Source organism: Xiphophorus maculatus, chromosome 20 (genome assembly GCF_002775205.1).
Source record: "Xiphophorus maculatus strain JP 163 A chromosome 20, X_maculatus-5.0-male, whole genome shotgun sequence".
Lineage (NCBI taxonomy): Eukaryota > Metazoa > Chordata > Actinopteri > Cyprinodontiformes > Poeciliidae > Xiphophorus > Xiphophorus maculatus.
Window position 1 is genome coordinate 25,253,056 of NC_036462.1, and position 23,869 is coordinate 25,276,924.

The 23,869-nt window shown below is 38.5% G+C and overlaps 2 protein-coding genes across 3 annotated transcripts; both read left to right on the plus strand.

Annotated features, from left to right (window-relative positions):
* Positions 1 to 74: 74 nt before the first annotated feature.
* LOC102219800 (protein FAM219A-like) lies at positions 75 to 14,255 on the plus strand. Of its 2 annotated transcripts, none has more exons than XM_005797936.2 (6): positions 75 to 310; positions 5,820 to 5,916; positions 7,049 to 7,142; positions 7,775 to 7,855; positions 10,801 to 10,876; positions 12,669 to 14,255. In XM_005797936.2, the coding sequence occupies exons 1-6, from the start codon at positions 251 to 253 to the stop codon at positions 12,825 to 12,827; spliced, it is 567 nt and encodes a 188-aa protein (XP_005797993.1). In that variant the 5' UTR covers positions 75 to 250; the 3' UTR covers positions 12,828 to 14,255. The 2 variants fall into 2 exon arrangements, with proteins under 2 accessions (XP_005797993.1, XP_005797994.1); XM_005797937.2 differs by having other exon boundaries at positions 10,801 to 10,855; positions 12,669 to 14,254.
* Positions 14,256 to 18,273: 4,018 nt separating this feature from the next.
* On the plus strand, positions 18,274 to 23,624 carry LOC102219549 (nicalin-1-like). The gene is made up of 16 exons (XM_005797935.2): positions 18,274 to 18,355; positions 18,594 to 18,750; positions 18,876 to 19,066; positions 19,149 to 19,293; positions 19,887 to 19,984; positions 20,099 to 20,176; positions 20,324 to 20,427; positions 20,904 to 20,992; positions 21,091 to 21,230; positions 21,313 to 21,491; positions 21,673 to 21,760; positions 21,874 to 21,912; positions 22,230 to 22,402; positions 22,489 to 22,542; positions 22,624 to 22,702; positions 23,359 to 23,624. Exons 1-16 carry the CDS (start codon positions 18,335 to 18,337, stop codon positions 23,413 to 23,415), a joined length of 1,692 nt encoding a protein of 563 aa, XP_005797992.1. The 5' UTR covers positions 18,274 to 18,334; the 3' UTR covers positions 23,416 to 23,624.
* The last annotated feature ends 245 nt before the right edge of the window (positions 23,625 to 23,869 follow it).

The window sequence follows — 23,869 nt, forward strand, 5'->3', positions numbered from 1 at the left end:
ATTTCCGTGTGTTGTCCTCTGTGATTGGACAAGATCTTCATGAATATTCCATGCACCCGGAAGTAGGGCGGTACTACTGGCGCTTTGCTGTCGAGTCACCTCTGTCAAGCGGGATGGAGGAAAAGGAGCCGCTATTATGCTGATAAACGCAGGATCCCGACGGACTGAGCATCATTAACCGACATTAGTTCAGTTTAAACTGATCATTTATCTTTAAATTACCGAATTTGTCTTGTCACAGTTTGCCAAAATGATGGAAGAAATCGACAGGTTCCAAGTGCCTCCTGTCAACGGAGAGACACAGCCTTTGGTAAGAGAGGAAAGACAAAACCCATCGTATTATGCAAATTAATCTTTACTGAATTCAAATGAAGAGATTCTTCTCTCTTCTATGTAACAGATGTGTTACGATATCATATTGGTGAGCCAACGTATAGTAATTTGCAGCTTTGGGATACAGTGGAACCTGGGATGGGTGGATGTAGCGACCAACTATAGATAAAAAAAGGATGCCGATTGCCACCTTTCCTATTTAATAATAATAATAATAAAAAATGTCCGCGTAGTATTTAATGAGTAAGCGCACGTCCAACCTTCTGTATCTGAGTAATTTAACTACGCACTTAGTCAAAAATCGTGAGTCTTTAAAGCCCACGTCATATTCGCTTGTTTACATCAATGCTGTCATAGCTTAGTGTTTTCACATTTCGTCATCGACTGACGTGTTATTTTGGCCGGGATGGGTACCAGACCAAAAGATCGCGTGAAGTGGGTCCTCGCCGTGAGCTGGACTCGTTAGGCGATGCAATGCAGAATGATATTTCCAAATTTTTTACACCAATTGGTTAATCTCCAAATTGGTGAAATAATAGCTAACTGTTTTCACAGTTCGTTTTGCAAATAAAAAGTTTGCGTCTGCTGTTACATAATTAAATAAACTTAAACGGGATTAATTAATTTGCACTTCAATCTGAACACCTAACAGAGTTACTCTATAAATTCTAGCTATTATAGTTATATTTTATAAATAATTTTGTTGTGCTCATCCTGTTCTTATTCTGTACTGCTCTAGCAAAGCAATCAGATGCATCCCACCATCCAACACGGTGAACATGTCATCCTCTCAGATTACTTTAGATATCCAGAATCAGATTTTTTTTGATTGCAGCTGCAGTTTTCTCACTTAGCATTCTTTTAATAATCACGTCACACTCAAACAACACCGGATCCTTTTTAATATTGTCTTATGCAAACCTCTCAAAGAATTGCTCCGGTTACGCTTCCACACTAACCATAACAAGATCGCAGGTGCTGTGGCACACATGGTCATGCATTTTGATGCTAATAACCCCATTGTGCTTCCCAGGCTGCATGAATGCACTTGGCACCTGCTAAATTCACACAGAAATAGTTCTTACATAAAACATTGAGTGAAGTAATCATCGCCTGCCCCCTTTTTATGTTGCTTTTCTCTGAAAAACAAAATTGCAAAAAAAATAAATAAATATATATATATATATATAAAACATTTTATAAGCAACTTCACATTATAGAGCATGGAAAACTTTCAGTACAGCTACCAAATCCTGGAATGGTTCATGGTTTATGCTCATGTGCCCCTGCTTTTCATAATCATATTGTACTATTTGTTGTTGCAATTGTTAGAAGATTGTTATAGCATTCGTTTGTTTCAGTAGTCACATGATATATCACCCTTCACTAGGATTGGTCAGTGGGTGGCTGCAATGTGTAATCCTACCAATTGCTTAGAGTTCATGCTGTGTCAGCAGCCATGTAGCTTTTCAACATGTGAACAGGAGGACAAACAGATAAATGTGACACACTGAGGGGTATACAGTGCTTTGTGAAAGTATTCTCACTCCCCTTTTAACATTCTTCCACTTTATAAGCTCCAACTATATTTCATTGGGCGTTTGCATAATTATAATAAGGGATGAAAAGATACATGGCGTACTTTTTATTTCACAAATGAAAATCTGAATAGTGTGGTTTGTATTCAGCACTCTTGTCTGTTCTGGAAATTCTCCTTTGCTAAAAAACCTAAGATCAATCAGAATGGATGGAGATTTTCTATGAACATATATTTTCAAGCTTTGCTTCAAATTCCCAGCTGGAATTATGATTGGGCTTTGACTGGGTCTTGTGAATATGCTTTAATGTAAACAATTATATTTTATCTGGCTTTATAATCAAGGTTGTATTGTTCAAGTGAACCGCTGAATTTAGGCTGAGATTAAATTACCCACATTTTGGATTTTTAAATTAAATTAATGTGAACACTGACGTTTGTGGTTGCAATGTGACAAAATGTGAAATCATTAAAAGGGTATGAATACTTTTGCAAAGCACTGCATGGGTGCACAAATGTCATGAGGGAGAGTATTTGTATGTAAATTTATGCTGTAGGTCAGGACTATATATCATGTTTTAATGTACATAAATAAGATGAGCTGCCCCAGGTGCCATAGCCCTATCCATAGTTCAGGTTATATTCTTGCACCGCATATGCTAACGGAGGAAACCCGAGCCCCTTCTGTGCTTAATAAGCTATTTTAGATCCCCTTTGAGTATTTTTTATTCCACGCCGCAATTCCTCAAAGGACTCAATTTTCATGCCAATCATTCTTTTGAGGAATTCCAAGTTATCATTATCAAAAAAAATTTTGGACAAAGACTTCTAAATTCATTTTACGTTGTGTGCCTGCTTTCTAGTAATGAAATAGAATAGAATAAATTAATATCAGGCACAGATGGTTTAATACAAAATATGTTTTACTTCACACCAGTTTCTTTTGGAGAGAAAAAAAAATCAAGGGATTCCTTTTTTCATCCTCCAACATTATTATATCTTTCTGGTGGAAAGCGCTAAAGGAATAATAATGAAAAAAACAAACAAACAAACAAACAACACAACGGTAAGCCTCATCATCTAAAGCAAAGGGCCTGCCATCTGAAAGGAAATAATCGTGCTTCATGCAGTGGGATTAATTTTTGTGTTGAGATTTCTTTTTTTTCTACCTGTCTGTGGGCATCATGTTCAGAGCTGCAGCTTTCGTTAAGTCTCCCATGTAAGGAAAAAAAAAAGCATCACTGACGGATAAAGATGAGGCTATTAATGAAGTTGACATGGATTACTCATCCCATCGCCAGGTAGAAGAGACATACAGACTGCTGTCCAACGCTGAACCTTAAAAATGCATTCACAATAGGGTTTCTATACAGTCTGGAGAAGTATAGAGCTTGCCTTTATTTTTGTTTTCCAGTTCTGGATTCAAAGAGATGACAGACTACTTGGTATGGAAACGCGTTTGAATCATCAGAGTTAATAAAGACTCTCAGTTGGCCAAGAGCAACTGATAAGGCCATGCTTATAAGCATCCAAATCTTATCAGTCATGAATCATATCTCATTCAACATATCAGCCTCGAATCTGTCAAAAAATCTCTTTGCAGGGCACTCTCACTTAATTCTTTAAATATGAATAAATAAGTATAAATAAATATATTTTTTCTGTTGATTGTGAGGTTTGGTTGTGGGGAAATAAACACAATACAGTATAGAAGAAAAGGCTCCTGTAACAGGATTATATGTAGAGTTAGTGCCTGATTCCTCTACATGATCTTTATCAAACTCTCCTTACAACAAAACATACTGTATCCATGTATCAGAGTGGCCCAGTCAAAGTCCAGACTTAGATCCAGTTTAGAACACGAGTTAAAGATTCTAATAAGTAATGTCTATAAGCACTTCCATCCAATCTGATAAAGGGAGAGTAATTTATTGAAGAATGGGTAAAAATGTCAGTCTATACATGAGCAAATTTGATAATGACATACCCCAAAAAGGTTTTAGCTCTTATTGTCATGACAGATGTTTAAACAAAATATTTTAATTATTAATTGTTTAAACCTACCATTTTCCTTTCATTTTACAGTGATGTAATGTTTTTTTTTTTTTTTTTTGCCTTAACATAAAATTTACGTAAAGAGTTTTGTGTTGGGAAGTACTAAGATATAGCTAGTGCTTATGCTAGGCACAGTAAATGTCTATCAACCTCCATCCACTACTTGTGAAACATTCCAGATTTCTCTGTAATGTTATATTGACACTTATAATAATGTATTGTGAAGTCTTCTATTTTGTTGCTGCACCTAAAATCAGCTGTGCAGCCAGTTTGTTCTTGACCATTTTTAAAAAATTGTGTAACATAAAAATTTATATGCAAAATAAGCTCTTCACTATCCCTGCTTAATTTCTCATGAATTTTTCATCAGGCCCTCGTGAGACTCGATGAGCTCCGTCGGTTTGTGATACTGGCCTAAATAGGGGTAGCATTTCTCATTACAGTTAAAGCAACGGTTTGTTGACTTAATTTCAGGGATGCTTGTAGCTCGATGTCTTTTTTATGAAACAAAGACATGCCTGGGTTTATAATTTTTTTATTTTATAAATCCTAAATTGTAGGTTTTATTAAAATGAGTATCTTCCACACATTATGTGTGCTCGGAGGAACATCTTTGGAATAAAGGAGAAGATTGCTGGAGTTATTGAAACTGCCTGACAGTCAGCACTCATGTGACTTGTGAAGTTCCTTCGGAGTGCAACAAGGAGACGCCTATAGAATCAACATAATGCGCCCTCTGTGACTGAAGCAGGCCAAACACATCTTGGCTCCCCCCATTCCCAGTCTGGGGAAGCCATGGCTGTAACAGCAGCCCCCTCTGTTCCTTTACATGGCCGCTTCGCCACGTCATCACCACTCGTTTATGCACAAAAGAGACCGAGCAACCAGCATAGGCTGAACATTCATGCCTATTGATGCTTCAGTCGAGGCTGCTGCGCACGGCTCAAGTAGAGACACAAACAGGCCCTGAAGAAGACTGTTTGTCCCAGCTGTTTAGGTTTGTGATAAATCAGATTTAAAATTTTTGAGTCCGACTTCGATGTTCACTGCTGAATCTCTCTGACCTTTAGATGTTCAGCAGACACTACTGGGAAATATCATTTGTGGCTTTAGTGGAAATCGCAGTATCCTCTGAAACACGTTTTGAGCGTATTGTCACTTCACACAATTGATGAAAAAACGATATTTAGTTGCTCAGCATTCGAAAAACAACAGTTCGATGAGAGGGGAGTCAGAGGAGCCGAAACGACTCAATCAAGAACAAATAATCGGTTAATGACATTTATTTCATGTTTATTAAAGGTTTTTTTTGTTAAAATTATTTTTGTTAAAATAACCCTACCATAATATTTCCCCTGATATTTTAATGTGGCTTTTGGTCTTACTGTACCAAGTCCAAATTATCACTGGCCTTCTATCATCAAACTGTTTGGAGATGCCTCTGAAAGGGAATAAATCTTGGCCAAATAGGATTCAGAAGTTCTATAAAGATAGACTTAATTAGAAACATGCCCATATGTTTTGACTCAGCAAGATGTTAATATGTCAGTGGGATTTATGTACGCTGCTTCCTCTGTTCTAAGTAAGACTGGAGCAGTCCAGCTGGTTATCAGGACTGCCCTGTTAGGAATCTTGCATATGCAAAATTAAGTGTTAACATTAGAACACACTGGATTTTTGTCTGCCATTACTTTCTGGTGAAATGCATGTTCATTAACAACAACAACCATTATAACGTCTGTGTTTATACTTTCAAAATGTACTGATGTTTTACCTAACACTTTTTAAAAACAGGGTTCTGTACTGATAAATTGAGGTAACACCAACTGTTGACGTGGGTGTTAGTGTTACTAGCTAACTTTCTGCATTGAGTGGTTGTTTCTTCTTTTCCTAGGACCCAGCAGCGTCCTCTACTTTGGAGGTGGCATCGGACACTAAAGGAGAGAGCGTGGCCATGAACTACAAGCCCTCCCCACTGCAAGTCCAGATAGGTATTGCTGCCCTCCTTGGAAATCATCACACATTTTATATCACAGGGGTCACCAATAAGCAGCCATAATAAATGGAAGGCTTTTAACAAACTGGTGAGTGAGGAGCTATAAAAAGGAAATGGGATACCACAGTATGAGGAGTGCTTTACTTCTATACATACAGTCTGTAAAAGTGAAGGAACTGGGGTCACATAGTATTTCTTAGATGGTATTAGTGAATTTATTTTTAAAAGCACTGAATTCAAGAGGTGTAAAAGATTAGTCTTTAGATGTTGGCTCCCATTTTTTTGCATGTTAAAAAAAATGGGCTAAAATGGACACCAAACTAATGCACATTTCAGCTGTGTCCCCTAAGTAGGCTGTGGCACAATTCAAATGAGACTTCTTATGCGTTTCTTTAAACAGAGACTTTCTTCTTACTGCTTTTTCATAAAGGCTGGTTTTACTAATAATAATAATTATCATGTCAACAGATTCTCCCTACCTGAGCTGTCATTCTCAGAGCTGCTACTCTGATTGATGCTCTCCTTTCCCAGCCAGTCAGTTTTAGTAGACAGCCATGTTTTTGTAGGTTTGCAGATATTTGGGATGTTGTTTAACAACCAAATCCATTTTTTAAGCTTCCTGCACCGTTCTCTCAGACTTTCTCTCCTGTGTTCATTCATGGGTCTTCATTATGCTGTTAATCCACTAATGTTCTCTAACAAACTTCTGAGAATAGGAAATATGGATTTATTCTGAGATTAAATTAAACTCAACTACAGCAATTTCAGATGTTTTGCTTTAATTTTACTACAAATCAAGAAAATGTTAAAAAATTTAGAACTTTTTTGAGAAACTTTATAATTTGTATTGATTACCATCCACAGATTATCTTAGTTTTCTTCTATTATATCCGAGTAAGATTAAAAATTACATTACCCTAATTTAACCCCATATTTTAACAGAAGCGAAAATGTATTGTAGCCCAAAAGCAGCAGGTAACAGTGGTTGCCAGTGCTCAGTACCAAGTTGAATACTGAAGCACTCACTTATTTAACACTTTTTCCCCCTTCCAAATGATACAACTCTAGAAAATGTGTCCTGCTGTGCGGATTTGTTTACTGATGACTTCACATCCTTTGTTGCCTAGAGAAACAGAGGGACCTTGCCAGGAAGGCTTCAGTGAAGAATGGCACCGTGGGAAGTCCTGTCAATCAGCAACCCAAGAAAAACGCCAGGACAAGGTAGCACCTTCCTTCGTGTCTTTGTTCCGCTCTAATTTTTGAGCAGGTTATTAGCATGCTGAGTAACGCAGCAAAATACTGCAAAACAACTGAAATGCAAATCATGACATCAGTGCATCCTGCTTTGTATTAATGACCGTAAGGCATTAATTGCTTCACGTCAGCCGGAGACGCCATTAGATTTAATAATGTTACAACCTATTCAATCAGGACACAGCAAGGCTTCCTCAAAGAAAAAGAAATGCATGAAGGGTGATGAAGGAGTCACAACCACTGAGCATAAACCCAGCGCAGCCTGCGGCGTTGACAAGTGGCTCATGCACCTAATCCCACTCTCTTGTGGATTAGTGGGAATATGAGAAACGCTGCCCACTGGTGTGAACCCAAAATGTCTGAGGCTAAAAGATAATTTTGCCCTTTCTGCTGGACACCAAACTAATGGACTAATAACTAATAAATTAATGCTACCGATTAATTTTGGGAAGAGACAATCTCATGGTTCGAACTACGGTGCTTTTTTGTTTTTCTCAGTTATATGACGTAAATATTTGCAATGATTGTTTTAAGATGGCTTTTTTATGTGTTTTCAAATTTTCATTTCTAATGCAGAACATGGCTGTGCTCTTTTATAGGTTGGTCGTGCCAAACAAAGGTTACTCCTCTTTAGACCAGAGCCCGGATGAGAAGCCTCTAGTTGCGTTGGACACTGACAGGTAAGCACTCCACTCCTACAATAACCTATAGCTGGACAAGTCACTTTATAAACTATAGGGTGGTGCCCTTAAGAGAATCTGGCTAAACTTTGCAGACCTCCTTCTGTGTATATGGGGCTAATCCATGGAGCGACTTGACAGTATTCTTAACAGAAATTGTCCTAAAAAAGGGGGCAAAGCTTCTCCCAGGGCTCGGGATTAGAGCACAGCAGGGTGAGGATTTGGACAGGCAGAAGCAGCTCTATCAGAGCCCTTCCTCCACCCCCCACGTATCAGCAGGTCTGTATATTTACCAGATGAGTCCCAACACTTGTGGACCCCTTCTTTCATTTGTGTATGCCAAACCCTTTAAAACTGTATTGATCCAAAGAGTTTACGTCATTCACTCGCTGACTAGCTGGCTTGTTCACAACTTGACCCATTTTCTGCAAGATAGACATATTTGTTTGTGAGAAAAAAGATTAACTGGCTGCATTTCTGTGATGTTGTTGTATTTTTTCTCAGATTTTCATCATTCTGACCAAATTTAGCTGCCTTGAATTTCTTTCTGCATGTCTGAGCCCAGTAGAGTATCTTTTGTAGGCTCTAAAACCTTGTTTACTCTTGACTTTCATGCTTTTCTTCTTGTATTCTTCTGCTTATCCTAGTGTGTTAAGATCAGAGATGCTTTGAGAAATCAGCAGTTCACCAGAATTGGGTTATTTTCAGTTAGATTTTTTTTTTGACAGTTAACACACCACTACCAAGTTACTGCTTCAAAGAGACTCAATGACTGCGTCTTGGATGTCTGTCTGTCGAGTGTTTAAAAGCCATAAAAATGTAAGAAACTCTTTAAAAATATACTACTAAAGTACAAAAAGGAGGGTTGGTGTTTCAAGCTTTTTAAACTCTCAATTTCTTTATATTATGGAAGTTTATTTGGAAATGTGAGACCCCTTTAGAAAATATCAAGTTTCGGTGAGAATCTACAGTATATTCTCTAGTGAATAGTGGTTTTCACAATGCTAGCCTCTCTAATCGCTAATATAAGATTCTACAGAGAGATAAAAATGTGAATTGCATGGACACTTTGTTATTAAATGCTGTTTAGTATTACCTTGGCCTACATACATGGCTTGGTACATAAAGTTTTTTCATGATGCTGTCTGTTTTGTGAAATGTACTACAATACCACCGTGTTGACAGGCTTTCAGGTTTTCTTTCTTTTTTTTCAAAATTTAATGATAGTCATTATAGACAAACCCTTAAACTGTATTAGCTATGTCAAACCACAGGACATGTATCCATATATGAAGGAATTTGTGTTTGAGTCAATTTGCAAACTGTAATTTGACCTTTTCGGGTTTCTGTTGGAGCAATAACTTTTTCTCACTTAAATGTTCATAATACCATCTTCATGTACCATTTTCACAACAATTGTTTAAACATCTAAAAGTTTGGTTCATCCTTGAACTGAAGGATGAACCAGACTTGTAGAGTTCTCCTCTAAATACCTTGGCTTTTTTCATGTATTTCCCAAGAAGCCTCACAAGAACTTGGCTTGTTTCAGGTATTCTGTTAAAATACATCCACAGACGTTCTTCCTTTTACCTCATGGTATGAGGTATGAGTATTTCAGTTCACTGTATGGACTGAAATTGTCTAAATTTATAGTGCTTTTCTAGTCATACTGACAACTCAAAACAATATATGCTAGCCACATTCGCTCATTCAAATTAACAACTGCATACACATTCATAGACTAACACACAGATCGGTATGCAACTTTTAGATTGCAAGGAACTGCAAAGTCATGAACATATGTAGCCATATTTGTACCATCAGCAAACAAACGTTTCGCCCGGGTGTAGAGCCTTGTGGGATCCCATTTGTGATGTTCTTTCATCAGGGTAGTTTTTGAAGGTTTTCTACTTCTCAAAAACCATGTTTTCTTTTTTTTCAGGATCTTGTATTTGATTTGATATCTGATAGTAAGACAGAAAGATTGTGTCTATTTATACAGTCTATGTAAATATGTGCTGTCTGCTGTATTAGGCAGCAGGTGAACATTTCATTGTTAAAAGTTGATGTCTTATTAGCAGGAAAAATGGAGAAGCATAAGGATTTGAGCGAGGCTGCTAGTTACCAAACTGCTGACTAGATGACTGAGTTAGAGCAAAACCGAAGATAATGTGAGACGTTTCCAGTATCAAATGGTCAATAATAAAATCCTGGGAAGGAGCTTTGGTGAACGACAGGATCCTGGACCACCAAGGCTTACTGACTCACAAGTGGTTTACCCGCATGATCCAATCCAACAGACGAGCTACTGTAGCTCTGACTTCTGAAGAAGAAAATGTTGGTTCTGACAGAAAGGTGTCAGAACAAACAGTGGATTGTAGTTTGTAGTGTACGGGGGTGCATAGGTGATGGAAAATTTCATAAAGTATTGCTGAATAGTCATATGTGTACTGTTTACTTCAAAAAAATTATATAAACTACCTTTTTTTCTTTATTCTTTCTTCACAAACATCTTTACTTAATCAGTCTAATGTTGAAAATGTTTCTGATCTCACTACATGTTTTGAAAAAGTAATTAAATACAATATTGTTACAAACATGATACAGTTTGTATCTACTACAGTTTCTGTTTCTATCAGTGAACAATGGTTTTTCTGCTCATCTTGTTAATGCAGCCATGGAGTGAATATGGAACTTTATTGTTGGAAATAATCCCATCAGGGCTACCTACAGGGAAAATAACCATGACAGAGCAATTAGAGCAGACAGTGAGAGTTTAAGATTAGAGCACAAAATGTTACCGTAAAAACGTATTTATTTTTTTTCTTTTCTGTCTAAGCCTTCTTAGGAACCCCAACTTAAAAAATTCTTATTATGTAGTAATTCCTGTCTGGTGCCATTTGTATCTTTTTGGGGTCTCACATAAGATGTTACCTGTCTTTCAGTGATGATGACTTCGACATGTCCAGATACTCTTCATCAGGATACTCCTCAGCCGAGGTGAGATGTCTGAGGGACCAGGTATTTATACAAATATTATATTGTTTCACAGCACCATCTGGCAAAACCACAACCATCGCCATGTTTTACATCACCTTCTTCCTCCTCTGTCACACTGGGTCACAAATGTGCACTCATTTAAATACAATACTTTGTCTGTTTCCACACAGCGCTCATGTCAGTCCTGCTTCATGATTTTCATCCCTTTAAATCTTGTCCCATTTTGTTCTTTAGTATGTAGCACATCTTCTGGTTTTAGCCTGTGGCGTCCACTCATCGCCGTAATAATTTGATTGTATGTTGTTGCTTTTATGTTTTATTTCATTTCGTATGCTCCAGTCATTTGTTTACTTAAAGACCAAAGAAACGACCCATTCGTTGTTACCTGTCTTTTTTTCCGAACATAAATGTTCGGAAAAAAAAAAAATCTAATTTGTCAGTTTAAAATGAGCAGATTCATCATTTAACATCTATAAACAATACTTACTTTATGAGCAGTAAGTACTTTATTTGTACATATTGTTCATTTTAGTAGCAATTGAAATTTTGCACAGGTTTTGTTTTACACTATGAATTGTGTTACTGAAATATACAAACCTTTCAGTAGTGGCTTTTAAAACATATACGTACCGTCATGTCTGGACTACATGCCACTACTTCATTTTATGTGCTTTTAACACTGGAATGTGGCTCATCTATGAATTTTCTCCAGCGTGTTTCGAAAAGCTGCACTGCTGCGTGAGCCTCGAGCAAATTTGCATCAAGATGAAAGTGACAGTGAAAGAGGGATTGAGGAAGTGTGTGTGATGCTGTTCCATTCTGACACTGAAGAGGACGACTTTAGTGGTTTTAGTGCATAGGAGTAAGATGAAGATAGCGATCAATGACTTTTCCTTGTAGGCTACTGTATTTTGTTTTTCTCTTTAAGCAGCCGTGTTGCAAACACTGTTCAGAAAAAGCATACATATTTCATTAAAGAGTAAAAAAATACATCTGTGTAAATATCTCAAGTTGCAACGTGGACACCCAGGGCTTAAAGACAAGTACAATACATACTTTTTTTTTCTTAAAGTTAGTGGGTGTGACTTATATTCAGGTGTGTTCAATTGACCATTAGCAACTACGTCAATACGGGAGTATTGAACAGAGCAACTGAAATGGTTTCCCTAAGTTGTTTTTGCCAGTTTATTCATGGCTTCTACTTGTTCGAGTCGAGCTAATTTGTCTGTGAACCTTACACACCTGGTTGGCGGCGGCATTTACAAAAGTTGGAAGTATGATGATGTCCATCATAGCGGAGTGGGCAGAGTTCTGGAGAGCGTGATGTCACGCGCAAAACTCCAATAGTCCGGAAATTACAGTATGTATATTTGCGTGTATATGTAAGAGAGCAGATTCTACATAGGCGCACCCGAATTTTGCACGACAGACATTTGTGTCATCTGCAAACAAAACAAGTTTGGCCCGCGTGTCATTTGTGGTTTTTTCTCATCGAGGTAGTTCCTGAAGTGTTTGCTACTCCTTAAAATTATTGTATTTCCTTTTTTCCAGTGCGATTTTTTCTTTATCTGTGGTATCAGAAGTTCTTTAATAAACTGTAAACACCTCATTATACACTTTGTTTTTAAATGCAGATTCAATATCTTGAGTCAGTTGAATTAGAGTCTTTGCTGTTGATCTGTTTGCTCTTAAGTTGTTGTTTTTGCTGTTTAAAGATGTTGAAAGTTTAGCTTAGGGTCAGCAGAGTATATTCGGCAACACTGTCTTAAAGTTTTGCCGATTATATGTATATTTTTCTATGATTTCTTTGCAGCAAATTAACCAGGACCTGAACATCCAGCTCCTGAAGGACGGGTACCGGCTTGACGAGATCCCAGATGACGAGGACCTGGATCTGATCCCCCCTAAAGCAGTGAACCCCACCTGCATGTGCTGCCAGGCCGCCCCCTCCACAGCCTGTCAGATCCAGTAGCTGCCCCGCTCCTCCTTCATCCCTAAATGTTCTTTTTTGCCAGCTGCTGAACAGAATGGCATCGAGGAGGAAAAAAAACAAACTGTCGACTTGAAAACCAGGCAAAGGCAAAACTAATAGAATGGGGGCGGAGGAAACTGAATATGTACAGTAGCTGTGCATGTTCCTCCTATGGCAGGATCTGTGTGTCTTACGTCTGCGATGTTGGTTCAGCGGGGATGGATTCAACTCATGGCAAAGACCTTACCTCGAAGAAAACAAAGCTACTTTTGTTCGAGTTGTAGCTCTTGCTTGGGGAGTTTTTGTTTTTTGCATAAAACGATTGTGCAACATTGCAGAAGAGGAGAAACGACAAGAAGGGACAAGAAAGAATTGGCCAAATTGCTTTTTTTTGTCATTACTGTGTCAGTGGGCTTTTCCAGGCACTCCACTTCCTCTCCTGGTGTATAATTTGCGATCCAATATGATGGAGTATAGGACATTAGAAGTTTGAACGAGGCCATTTTATTTCCAATTCTCTCATTTCTTTCACCTGGTCTGCTTCGTCTTCCCCTGTATGTGAGAACCAGACGTGTGTGAGTTTGGTCATGCCCAGAAAAAAAAAGCAGCGTGAATGAAACACTAGTGCTCACCCTCTCAACACTAAGCTACCAGTCAGTCTGTTATACTGAGATCTTGTCCTGCTTATATCTGTTTTATATTTAGTTATAAGAAGCAGAAAAATGCATGTTGCCTGTTTACACTACGTCCTGATGCCAGATGTGCAGATATTTATTTTAATCTACTGACCCACAGCCAACTCCGTGTATTGAAGAAACATTGTGTGCTTTGTAAAATGGAACATCGTCCGTCATATTGAGGTTCACCTTCCGCCATTTTAGTAGATGTAAGGGGAGAAAAGCATCGCAGCACACATCGTGCATAAATCCATGTCACAGCATTCTCACACACTGAAGGTTACGTCATAGATTGTATACATGAATGAGGGAAATGAATGAAGACATAGGCTTAGAATTGTATGTTTTTAGTTTTATTTACTGATGTTTGAACTGTGGCCAAATAATAATAATGCCCCTGGTAAAGACGTGCTAAAAAAATAAATTAATCTTTCAAATTTCATAATGAAGGAAATAATCACAGCTGACACCACCTGAAATAATGCATATAAAATAAATGTAGCTGAAGAATTTCCTAATATACACATGTATTTTAAGTTAAACACTTTCTAGGAATGTTTCATTACTAATCCCCGACTTCAGGTTTCTTCGACGTGTGAATATCATGCACCCATCCCTTACACTTGCCTGTTTGCAGCGGGGCTGGAGCTTTTCTAGTGGTTATTTGGCAGGTGGCACAGTGGTGCAACACCCATGCATGCACGCACATACACACACACACACACACACACACACACACACACACACACACACACACACACACACACACACACACACACACACACACACACACACACACACACACACACACACACACACACAGTCCTGAGGTCAGTTTAGTAAGACTAATTACCCTGACAGGAATGCTTTTGAACTGCGAAAGGAAGCCAGGGTATCGGACAAAAACTCCTTGCGGAAAGACTCAAAAACTGTCATTTGGGACTCTTTAAAATGTAAAATACAAGAAAAGAAGCCACTCCACTGAAACAGATGCATTCATATTTAATAAGAGTAATTTGAGAGCAGTAGTAAAACGTGTTATATTAGGGTCCTAAAAATGTATTTTATTTGTCCACATCTTTACCAGGCATGCCAATACTTTTGTAGGGTGCATCTTATGGACAACAGGCTGTAGCACCAGAAACAGTTGTCATTTCATACTTTATGCCATTCTTCTTGTAGTTAAGTATCTCAAAAAGGACTTCTTCATTTTTTTTCTTAAGAATTAATGTACACTTTTTACTTAATATCTGAACCAATCACACACCTCAAAGTCTTAGACTGAACAATCTCCCTGATATTACACCTTGAAAATAATGATCCTGGGGCGTGCCGTGGTGGCGGAGGGGTTAGTGCGACCCACATTCAGGCAAAACGTAGCCTTGATGCGGCTGTCGCCGGTTCGACTCTCGGACCCGACGACGTTTACCGCATGTCTTCTCCCCTTCTCCTTCCCCCTTTCCTGTCAGCCTACTTTGAAAAAGGGACACTAGAGCCCACAAAAAGACCCCTTGCGGGGCGATAAAAAAAAAAGAAAATAATGATCCTCATGTCCCGGTCACATTTAAAAAAAAAAAATGTAGATGGAAACAAATCACAGTATGTGTCAACACTGCAGTGCAAACATTTTTTTTTTATTTGTTTAAAGTTTGGAAAGTCTAAACTTGTTTACACCTTCTTTAGTTATTCCAACTATTCAGTTGGTATGTTTTAGGTTGGACATATTGGTCCAAACTAATCCTGTTTTTTTAGGGTTTTTACACTTTAATACAAAAAAATCTACGAAGCAGCAGGAACAAAAGCAACAGGATAGTCGTTGACTCACTGAATGGAGATGGTGTGTACTGTACATATACAAATACATTAAGTTATGGTACTGTATAGTGTAAAAATAGAGAAAATTGTAGTTTGTTTTTTATTGCACCTTTTTTTCATTTGCAGATCTTTGTTTGAGTAAGCCATCCTAATGACATTATCAGGTGTTACGGGTAGAGATAATCTAAAGGACTGTTAGCTACTAATAACAAAAGATGACAGGAGAGACAAACGGTTTCTTTGACTATGGCGCCTTCTCTGGTTAAATTTTTTTAAAAAGCCTTAAAATGATTTTGTTTTTATTGCAATAGTATATTCTCCCACAGAAAATTACTGCAGTACTTCTTTTAAAAGCCTTATAGTTTTCTTTTACTGAAGCACATTGCATCTGCTATTAGCTAATGTGTTATCATTTAGCATATTACCATTTGATTGATCCGATAACAGGGATGCAGCGCAGGACTGGAGGCTAATTGTAACGGAGAAACACTGTCAGCTTCACAATGTAGAAAGATTGGGGAAATATATTGCGTATCAGTAAATATCAGTTATTGACCTTAACGGCAATCGGTCATATGAGTGCATGCACAATTTGTTTTACTTTCTTTCTGCTCACTGGACATTGTGACAAGGTAAACTTGCTTTCCTGTACAACCTTTTTGACTTTAGTTTTCCTATATTCTTTTTTTTCTCAAAGCTTTAATAACTGTTCTGACCGGAGATATGGACCAGAAGCTATATTCTTGTAGTAATTTCCTGACTTGTGTCGATTAACACATATTTGTCTTTCTGAAATTGCGAGCTTTCTTATCTTTCCAGTTTAATGAGGGAAACGGCCGCCTGCTACACATTTTATACAGCAGGGAAACAGGAAGTCATTCATCACTAACAAAAGTTACAAGACAACTGATTAACTGAAGAAAGCAAAGTGTGCATTAAGTACTTCTTATCATGCAATGTTTTTCCCCACTGAATAAAAGTTTTCAAATTAAAAATAGTACATTCAGGACGCCTGTAGTTGGAAATTTTACTCCTGCAATAAAAGATGAGTCGATTTTAAGGCTTTTAACTAATAAAAAGGAGAGGGGGGTCCTATATGCTACTTTTCCATCTAGATCGTCGTTTCACTGGATGTGCATACATGTCATAATTGCCGTCCCCCTGAATGCTCAAAGCCAGTCCCGTGCTGGTTAAGGCACAGCTTCACTTACTCCTTGAGTCCAGAATAATGAGTTGTGTGTTTCTTTTTTTCCTTTATTTGCACTTGTGGGAATTAATTTCTATAGAAACAGGCGCTTTTTCATCTGTCAGATGCTTGTCATGACATGATTGTGAACTGGCTCCATTTAGATTTGAACAGTGTTACAGTTCTGTGTATAGTGCAACATATCAAAAATAAATAATGGATATCTCAGTGCTCTGTGTATTCTCCAGCTTTTCCGTGTATTGCATTGTATTGCATTATTCCCAAACGTGCAGTCGTTTTTTTTTAATGCCTCTTCAGAGCGTTTTAGAAATTTCTCTTCAGGAGATGAAGCCAAGCGAACCGATGCTCCGTCAGAGATGACAGATAGTGCTTCCAAAAGTTTACTTCCACTTATCATCAGCGCGAATGTCCTGTTTATTTTAGGCTATTAATGGCGGAAAATCAGTCCAGTGACTTTGAATTTATTGTACATTTTCTTGAATCAACTTACGGTCAAAATTATACATACTGGCTTGAATATGAAACTACATTCCACTGAGATTTGGGAATACCTTCCTCAGCAAAGAAACCAAATGTTTTTTGTTTCCTTCATTAAATTCTTGGTCTAATTATGGCTGGCTATATGGAATTTATTTTAAGGAATTTGTAAAGTTCCCAAGGTTGGTCTGAAAATTATGGAGTTTGGCTGCAATTCTTCCAAGTCGAATTAAGTACAAATAAAAAAAGAAGAAAAAAGAAAACTGGGTTTGGTAAAAATCCTGTTTTTTTCCAGACTTTTTTCAAATTTATTATTAAATACAAAGAAAATTAAAACACTAGAAGTTTTTTAAACTTGGCCTGATTTTGATGCCAACCAAAGAATTGACACTTTTTACAGATTATGAGTAGAATCTGACCAAAGTCATTTTATTTAGATTCCAAAAAAGTGAATAATTGTACAATAATTACAACACTTTTTTAAAATAAAAATTGCTGGAACAATTAAGAAATTGTTCCAGCAATTTCTATATTTAAATATAAAAATCTTAAAGGAAAAACGTGTAGGAACCCTGAAGTTCCCTGGTTTACCAACACATATTCAGCTTTTGATAATTTTTTTAATACCAGTATGATTAAATTGGTGATATATTGGAAACTTAAAGTCAGTTTTTTTTATTCACTCCACAGTAGTTTTGCAATGCTCTGTCATTTTGGAGCATCCCTATGTCTAATCATAAAACAGAAACAAAGCAAATTAGGAACCACCAGGATTCAAGCCTGTGACAAACTGGAAGATGCTGAAATAGCATTTTTTATGCTTCACATGAAAGTTTCATTTCACTATGAACTGAGAAACAAGACACAATAAAAAAAAAGACAAAAAGATCCCTACTAGAAAACTGATGCCTTCGAGCTCCATTGAAATTCGCAGCTTAACTCAAAGACAATCCAAACCCTATGAAGCAATTATTATAGGGGGTGTATGTAAATATTTGAACCTGTATGTATAATTCTGACCATAAGTAGAATAGAGAAAATTCACAATAAATTAAACTCTAGATCCTGTTTCTGCAAAGTAAATAATTTTGATAAAAGTGCCAAACTTGCTCATGCCGATGGTGATTATATGTAAACCTGCAGTTAGCATTATGGAGGTGTAGAGAGTGTGAGGGGTTGGGGGTGGCGCACACGCGATTAGCCTGGAGTTGATCCCCTGGGAGCAGATGGTGAATGGTGGCTTACCTACATGCTCTGAGTCCCAGGAGTTAACAGGAGTCTGCAGTCACGTTGGAAGATACAATGCTAGGCTTTAAAGAAGTCTGAGGACCATGTCTCATGAAAGAAGAAAGGTAAGCAATGTTCCCATATTTAAGTAGAACATACATAAGTTTACTTAATAGTGGTAGCTACATTTGGTAGCTTTAGACAAGACCATATAGTTTCTCATCTTTTCTTCAAATCAGTAGAATATTTCAGAGAGTGATCAATTCTTATCTTCTCTGTTCTGCTGAAGTTCTCCAGCAAACACACGTTTGGTTTTAGCTTCCTCCTGGTAGACTTGTGTTAATCAACCACCTCATCTTACAGACTGGGATCACATCAGACGTGATGTTGCTGAGCAGTGCTGCTGTTTGGCTGCTGCTCTGTGTTCAGTGCCTGCATGGCTCTGCCCTCCCTGCCATGTCCTCCTATGAGTTCACCGCCTACAGGATGCAGCAGTACAACCTGGCGCAACAAAAATATGGTAGGATCAAGTTAAGGTCGTCATGCATCTTGCAAACAAAAAAAAAAAAACATTCCCACATCATAATGCTGCCTGCACCATGCGTCACTGTGTTGAATTTGCCTTGCTTTATCTTGTTGTGTGAGGTTGCCGCGGAGCCATAGTTGTGGCGGAGGCGCGCTCTGCCGACGAACCGTCGCTGACCCGCCGTTGTGTCATCATGAAGGTTCAGGACTTCACTGTGGAGAAATACTTTGAAGCCCTGAGACAGAATGCTGCTGCTGTGCTGATCCTACTGCCTCAAAATATCTCCGGCCTTCCGCACGAGACAATAAAGGTAAAACCCGGAAGGTTGTTTGTGGTCTAAAAGCAGATTAAACAAGATCCTAATTGGTTAAAACACTCGCTTCATGTCTCAGTCCTTCATGGTGAGTGAGAACGAGGCCTTGCAGAAAGAAACTCTTACTCCAGTCTACGTTGTTCCTGAGGATGAACAGCTGCTTTACATGTATGAGGAGGTGAGGCAGGCTGCAGCTTCACGGACCTCATCCATGTTTGTCAGAGGTAAAACAGACAGTGATGTTTATTATAAAGGTGTGTGCTGCAGTGATGGACGGGTAGATATGTGTGGACAAGGACGGATTTATAAGGATGTGGGCCACTTGATTGGAGCCAATCCACCAAGGAGAAATTTCTTTACAAATTACAGGACACAAATCAGTAAAAGAAAGAAGAAAACTTTTTATTTCGAGACAAAAAAGTAGTCCATGAAAAAAAAGAAGAAAATAAATAATTAAATATTATGTACAGCTTATGTAAAAAAGTATGGTATTAAGGCATGGTATTATGTTCTGTAGCCAAAACTCCATGTTGTTCCCAAAGAAATCAACTAAAACTTTGTAGTTTTTAAAAGTTTTTTATACAAAGTACAATATTTGCTAAACACACATTCATTAAAACAAAGAGTAAAAAACTCATACCCTCCAAAAAATGGGGCGCTGGTCCAACTACATCTAAACCCTTTCTAAAGTCGGGCCCAGTGTGTGGAAGCCACAGGACGGATGGGAAATTTGTAATAAATCGATTGTAGTCAGAGAGAAAGAGCTTCTTTTTCATTTTCAGAAACTTTTTACTGAAAATGTTTTTACTGTTCGCAGTTCTTCGAAGTATGGTCACTGCTACAGCCTTCCAGATCTTAGTGAGCAACAACAACGCCATTAAGGCCATCACTGACAACACCATAACCACACTGGAGGTAGGAGCTCAACTTGAAATAACATACTGGCTATTGGAAGTTTCACACGGATTTTTTACGCTTTCCTTAAAAGTATCTTTTCCCTAAAGTCCTGCTCCTGTCTGGTCTGTGCAGGGTGTGCTCCCTGGAACCGGAGAGGATGCTCCCACCATCATCATCACCGCCCACTATGACTCATACGGACTCGCTCCGGTGGGTTGGCCATTAACAAGTTTACAGGTTCAGTGCGTTGACCTGTGAAATGGTTTCAACCTTGGTTTGAAACTTCCATCCCGCTTAAAAGCGCAGGTCTTTCAGGTCAACCCGGCACTTAAGCTTGAATGTGTTTGTGTAAAACAGTGGCTGTCATATGGAGCAGACTCTAATGGCAGCGGAGTCACCATTCTGCTGGAGCTGGCACGTCTTTTCCAGAAACTTTACGGCACCTCCGGTACCAGACCACAGTGAGTTTGAGTTTATTCACGAGTCATGACATGACGAAGCACCTGCGACTGCAAATAACGCCAAACTAGAAAATATTAAGAATGTGCGTTTTAATATGGCCTCAATTGGTCAAATTTAATGCCTCAAACCAGGATACTAAATTCCTCAATGGAAGATCAAAAAACAAGTACAGAACCTTAAAAACAAAGTATTTACACCTACATTTTGTCACTTTATTTTTTTTTTAAAAATTCACATTATAATGGATGGAATAAAATAATTTATAAATAGGAAGAGGATGTCTGGTTTTGGCGTGTTTTTCTTGAGTCCAGTTGAAACACAATACGACCCATTGTCATTTATTCTCAGCTTTCCCGTGAGGCATAATGTGAGCTTCATGAATTCTTTTTGAAGGAAACTGTTACGTTTTTTAATTAATATTATCGGTGGAAGTACTCAACAAAAATCATTAAGAAGATTCTAATTTATATTTTAGATATAATTTAATGTTTTCCTTGACCGGAGGAGGAAAATACAACTTCCTCGGCACGAAGAGATGGATTGAGGAGAATCTTGATCACGCCGGTGAGATTACAGCCTGTGATTGTGCAGATTGTGAGCCGGAAATTGATCCAAAGAAATCACCATTAAGGTTTTAACAAAGCCCAGCCATTCTCCTCCAGAGTCCAGCCTGCTTCACGACAACGTGGCATTTGTCCTGTGCTTGGACTCGCTGGCCAAAGGTGATGAACTATACATGCACGTGTCTCGCCCTCCGAAGCCCGACGCTCCTCTGTACTCCTTCATTGAGCAGCTGGAGGAGGTAACAGCTCTTATTGTGACGGCACGAGAAAGCGTAAACATGTCTTGTCGGTATTAATGGTGTTGTGTTGTTTACCCCCTAGGTGGTTTCCTCCAGGTTCCCCTGGGTGAAGGTGGGATTGGTGCACAAGAAGATCAATCTGGTTGAGTCAACGGTGGCCTGGGAGCACGAGCGCTACAGCCTGCGGAGGATCCAGGGCTTCACTCTGTCTCACGTGGAAGATCCCAAGTCTGAACTTCGTGGGTCTATGCTAGATACAATGTATGGTTGACATTTTTTTTTTTGTCTTATTTAGTTGGTTAAATAATACGTAGATTTAAAAAATATATTTTTTTTTCTAATTTTTGTATTTTATAATATATGATTGTGTGTAAAATAAAGATAAACTAACACAGAAATAAGCATTGAAATATAATTCTATCTTCTGCATACCATCTTCTAGGTCCCAAGTCGATTTTAGGAAACTTAAGCGAAACGGCATTATCATAGCTGAAGCTCTGGCCCGGTACATGTACAATCTCTCAGACAAGGTGAATAAAGACAGTCCATTTTGATTATGTATATGTAAATAAAATAAAAAAATCATATTTATATTTTAATTTGTTGTAAAAACACATTGATCTGTGACTATTTTTGTTTTAAGGGTTCACCAAAGGATATTCAAGTTTTTAAGGGTCAGCTGGTGAGTTCCTTGTTCTTTTGCTCCATGTGCTGCCCTCTGGTGTTCATGCATAGACATTACAGCGTGCTTGAATTTTCAAAAAGCACTTCTGCAGTAACAATAAAATGCCATGTCGATTTCAACTATTTGTCGCCACTAAAGTGCAAATAGAAAAGTTTTATCAAGAAGCAGCTTTATAAAAAGTAAGATGAAAAACATCTCTAAACTAACCCTGACATAAATGTATTAGCTTTTTTAAAAATCTTTTTAGACTTAAATGACATTAGTTATTATCATGATACCTCCGTTGTGAACCCACATATTTGTCCTCAATACAGGACTTTCAGGACAGCCGCATGTCCAGTATGATGTCCTTTTTGACCTCTGTGCCCCGGTCTGCCCAGCTGCTGCACAAGGAGCCTGGTCAGATCCTACTGGTCAACTCACTAGAGTACGAGTTCAAGCACTACCTGCAGCAGGTCCATAGACACACCTTTCGACAGGACAAGAGGTGAAACATACAGTAGTCTTTGCGTTTCATTCAAAGACTCAAAAGCAACACAGCAACCTCATGATTAACATTACCTTTTCATGCAGGGACCCTGAGATCACCTTTTTTGATCAAATGAACCAACCAATTGTCATGTACAGGTAAACATCTGTGCCAAAGGGACTTTTGTGTGTGTGCGGAAAAAGGTTAAAGGTTCGGAAACTAAAGCAAACCTTTTTCAGGGTGAAGCCAGCAGCTTTTGATCTGTTCCTAGGAGGATGCATCACTGCATATTTGGGGATTGTTTACTATTCAATCCAGGTGAGTTGATGTACATTTCACAAAGTGTTTCTGCAGCAATCTCAACAGTTCTGTGACATACATACACAAAAGAAATTGGATTCCAATAGCCTGATGAAAACCGGTCCCTCTGTGCTACACTTTGCTTCATACAGAGAGTCTGGCTTCTTGGCTAGTGAGAAACGATTGTGTCCTGGAAGCGCGGTTTGTGTTGAGGTTTTAAATTTTACCCAATTGCTTACGTTTGCCCCTAAGAAGCTTACCAGAAATCGCCTGCGCTGTAAACAACCATCCTTCACTGTGAAGAGAGAGCTGCAGAGCAGGATGGGGTGAATGTTGATGTTAGTACAATATTTGGAAGCACGGTCAACACGGACTGAACAGTTTTGTTCACTTCCTCCGCTGCTATTGCTAAATCTCCAGGAAGACTACAATCCTAAAACAGCCCAGAAAATCGACGTCATTGTTCACAACTTCTCCTTCTGTTCACTTTTTATCCAGTTCACAGCTATGCGGTTCTGTTGGTCTATCACAGTGTTGTAACGTGACAAAATGTAAAAAAGGGGTTTCAATATTTTTGCAAGATATTGGGTTTTTTTTTGTTTTAAAATCCTTGCCATTCAGGAGGATTAAAATAATCTCAATGCGTAACGTTTTCCACCTGTTTTCTCTTGCAGAATTTCGGGCATCTGTACGCTAGACTCAAAGCTGCAGTGAAAACCAAGCATCAGTGACAGCTTCCAGGATCCAGGCTTTACGGCTTCCTAAGCTCATGACAGACGTCTGCTTCACAGAACATTAAAGCAATCCAGCGCTAAGTTTCCCACAGTAAGACAGGAAGTGTGCATTTGCTTTGTGCTCTGTCAGATGTTCAAAGATGTGTACGTTCCTTAGAAAGGAGAGTCGTAAAAAAGACGCAAATCAAGAAATAAAAGTGTTCTGTCATCAATCCTGCCGACGGTGTGAATAACTGGAACCTGTTGTCCAATCGATGAAATGCATTTTCTCTCACATTACTATGATCACTCGACACGACGTGTGTGTGTGTGGCTGAGCTTCGACGTAGCTCCCAGGCGAGGTTCAGCCACTGCAATGGACGCTCAGCCAGTTCCTGTCACAGATAACTCAGTGAGATTGCCACAGACACAATGGCCCCCGCAGTGCTCCACGAATTATTAATGCTTGTGT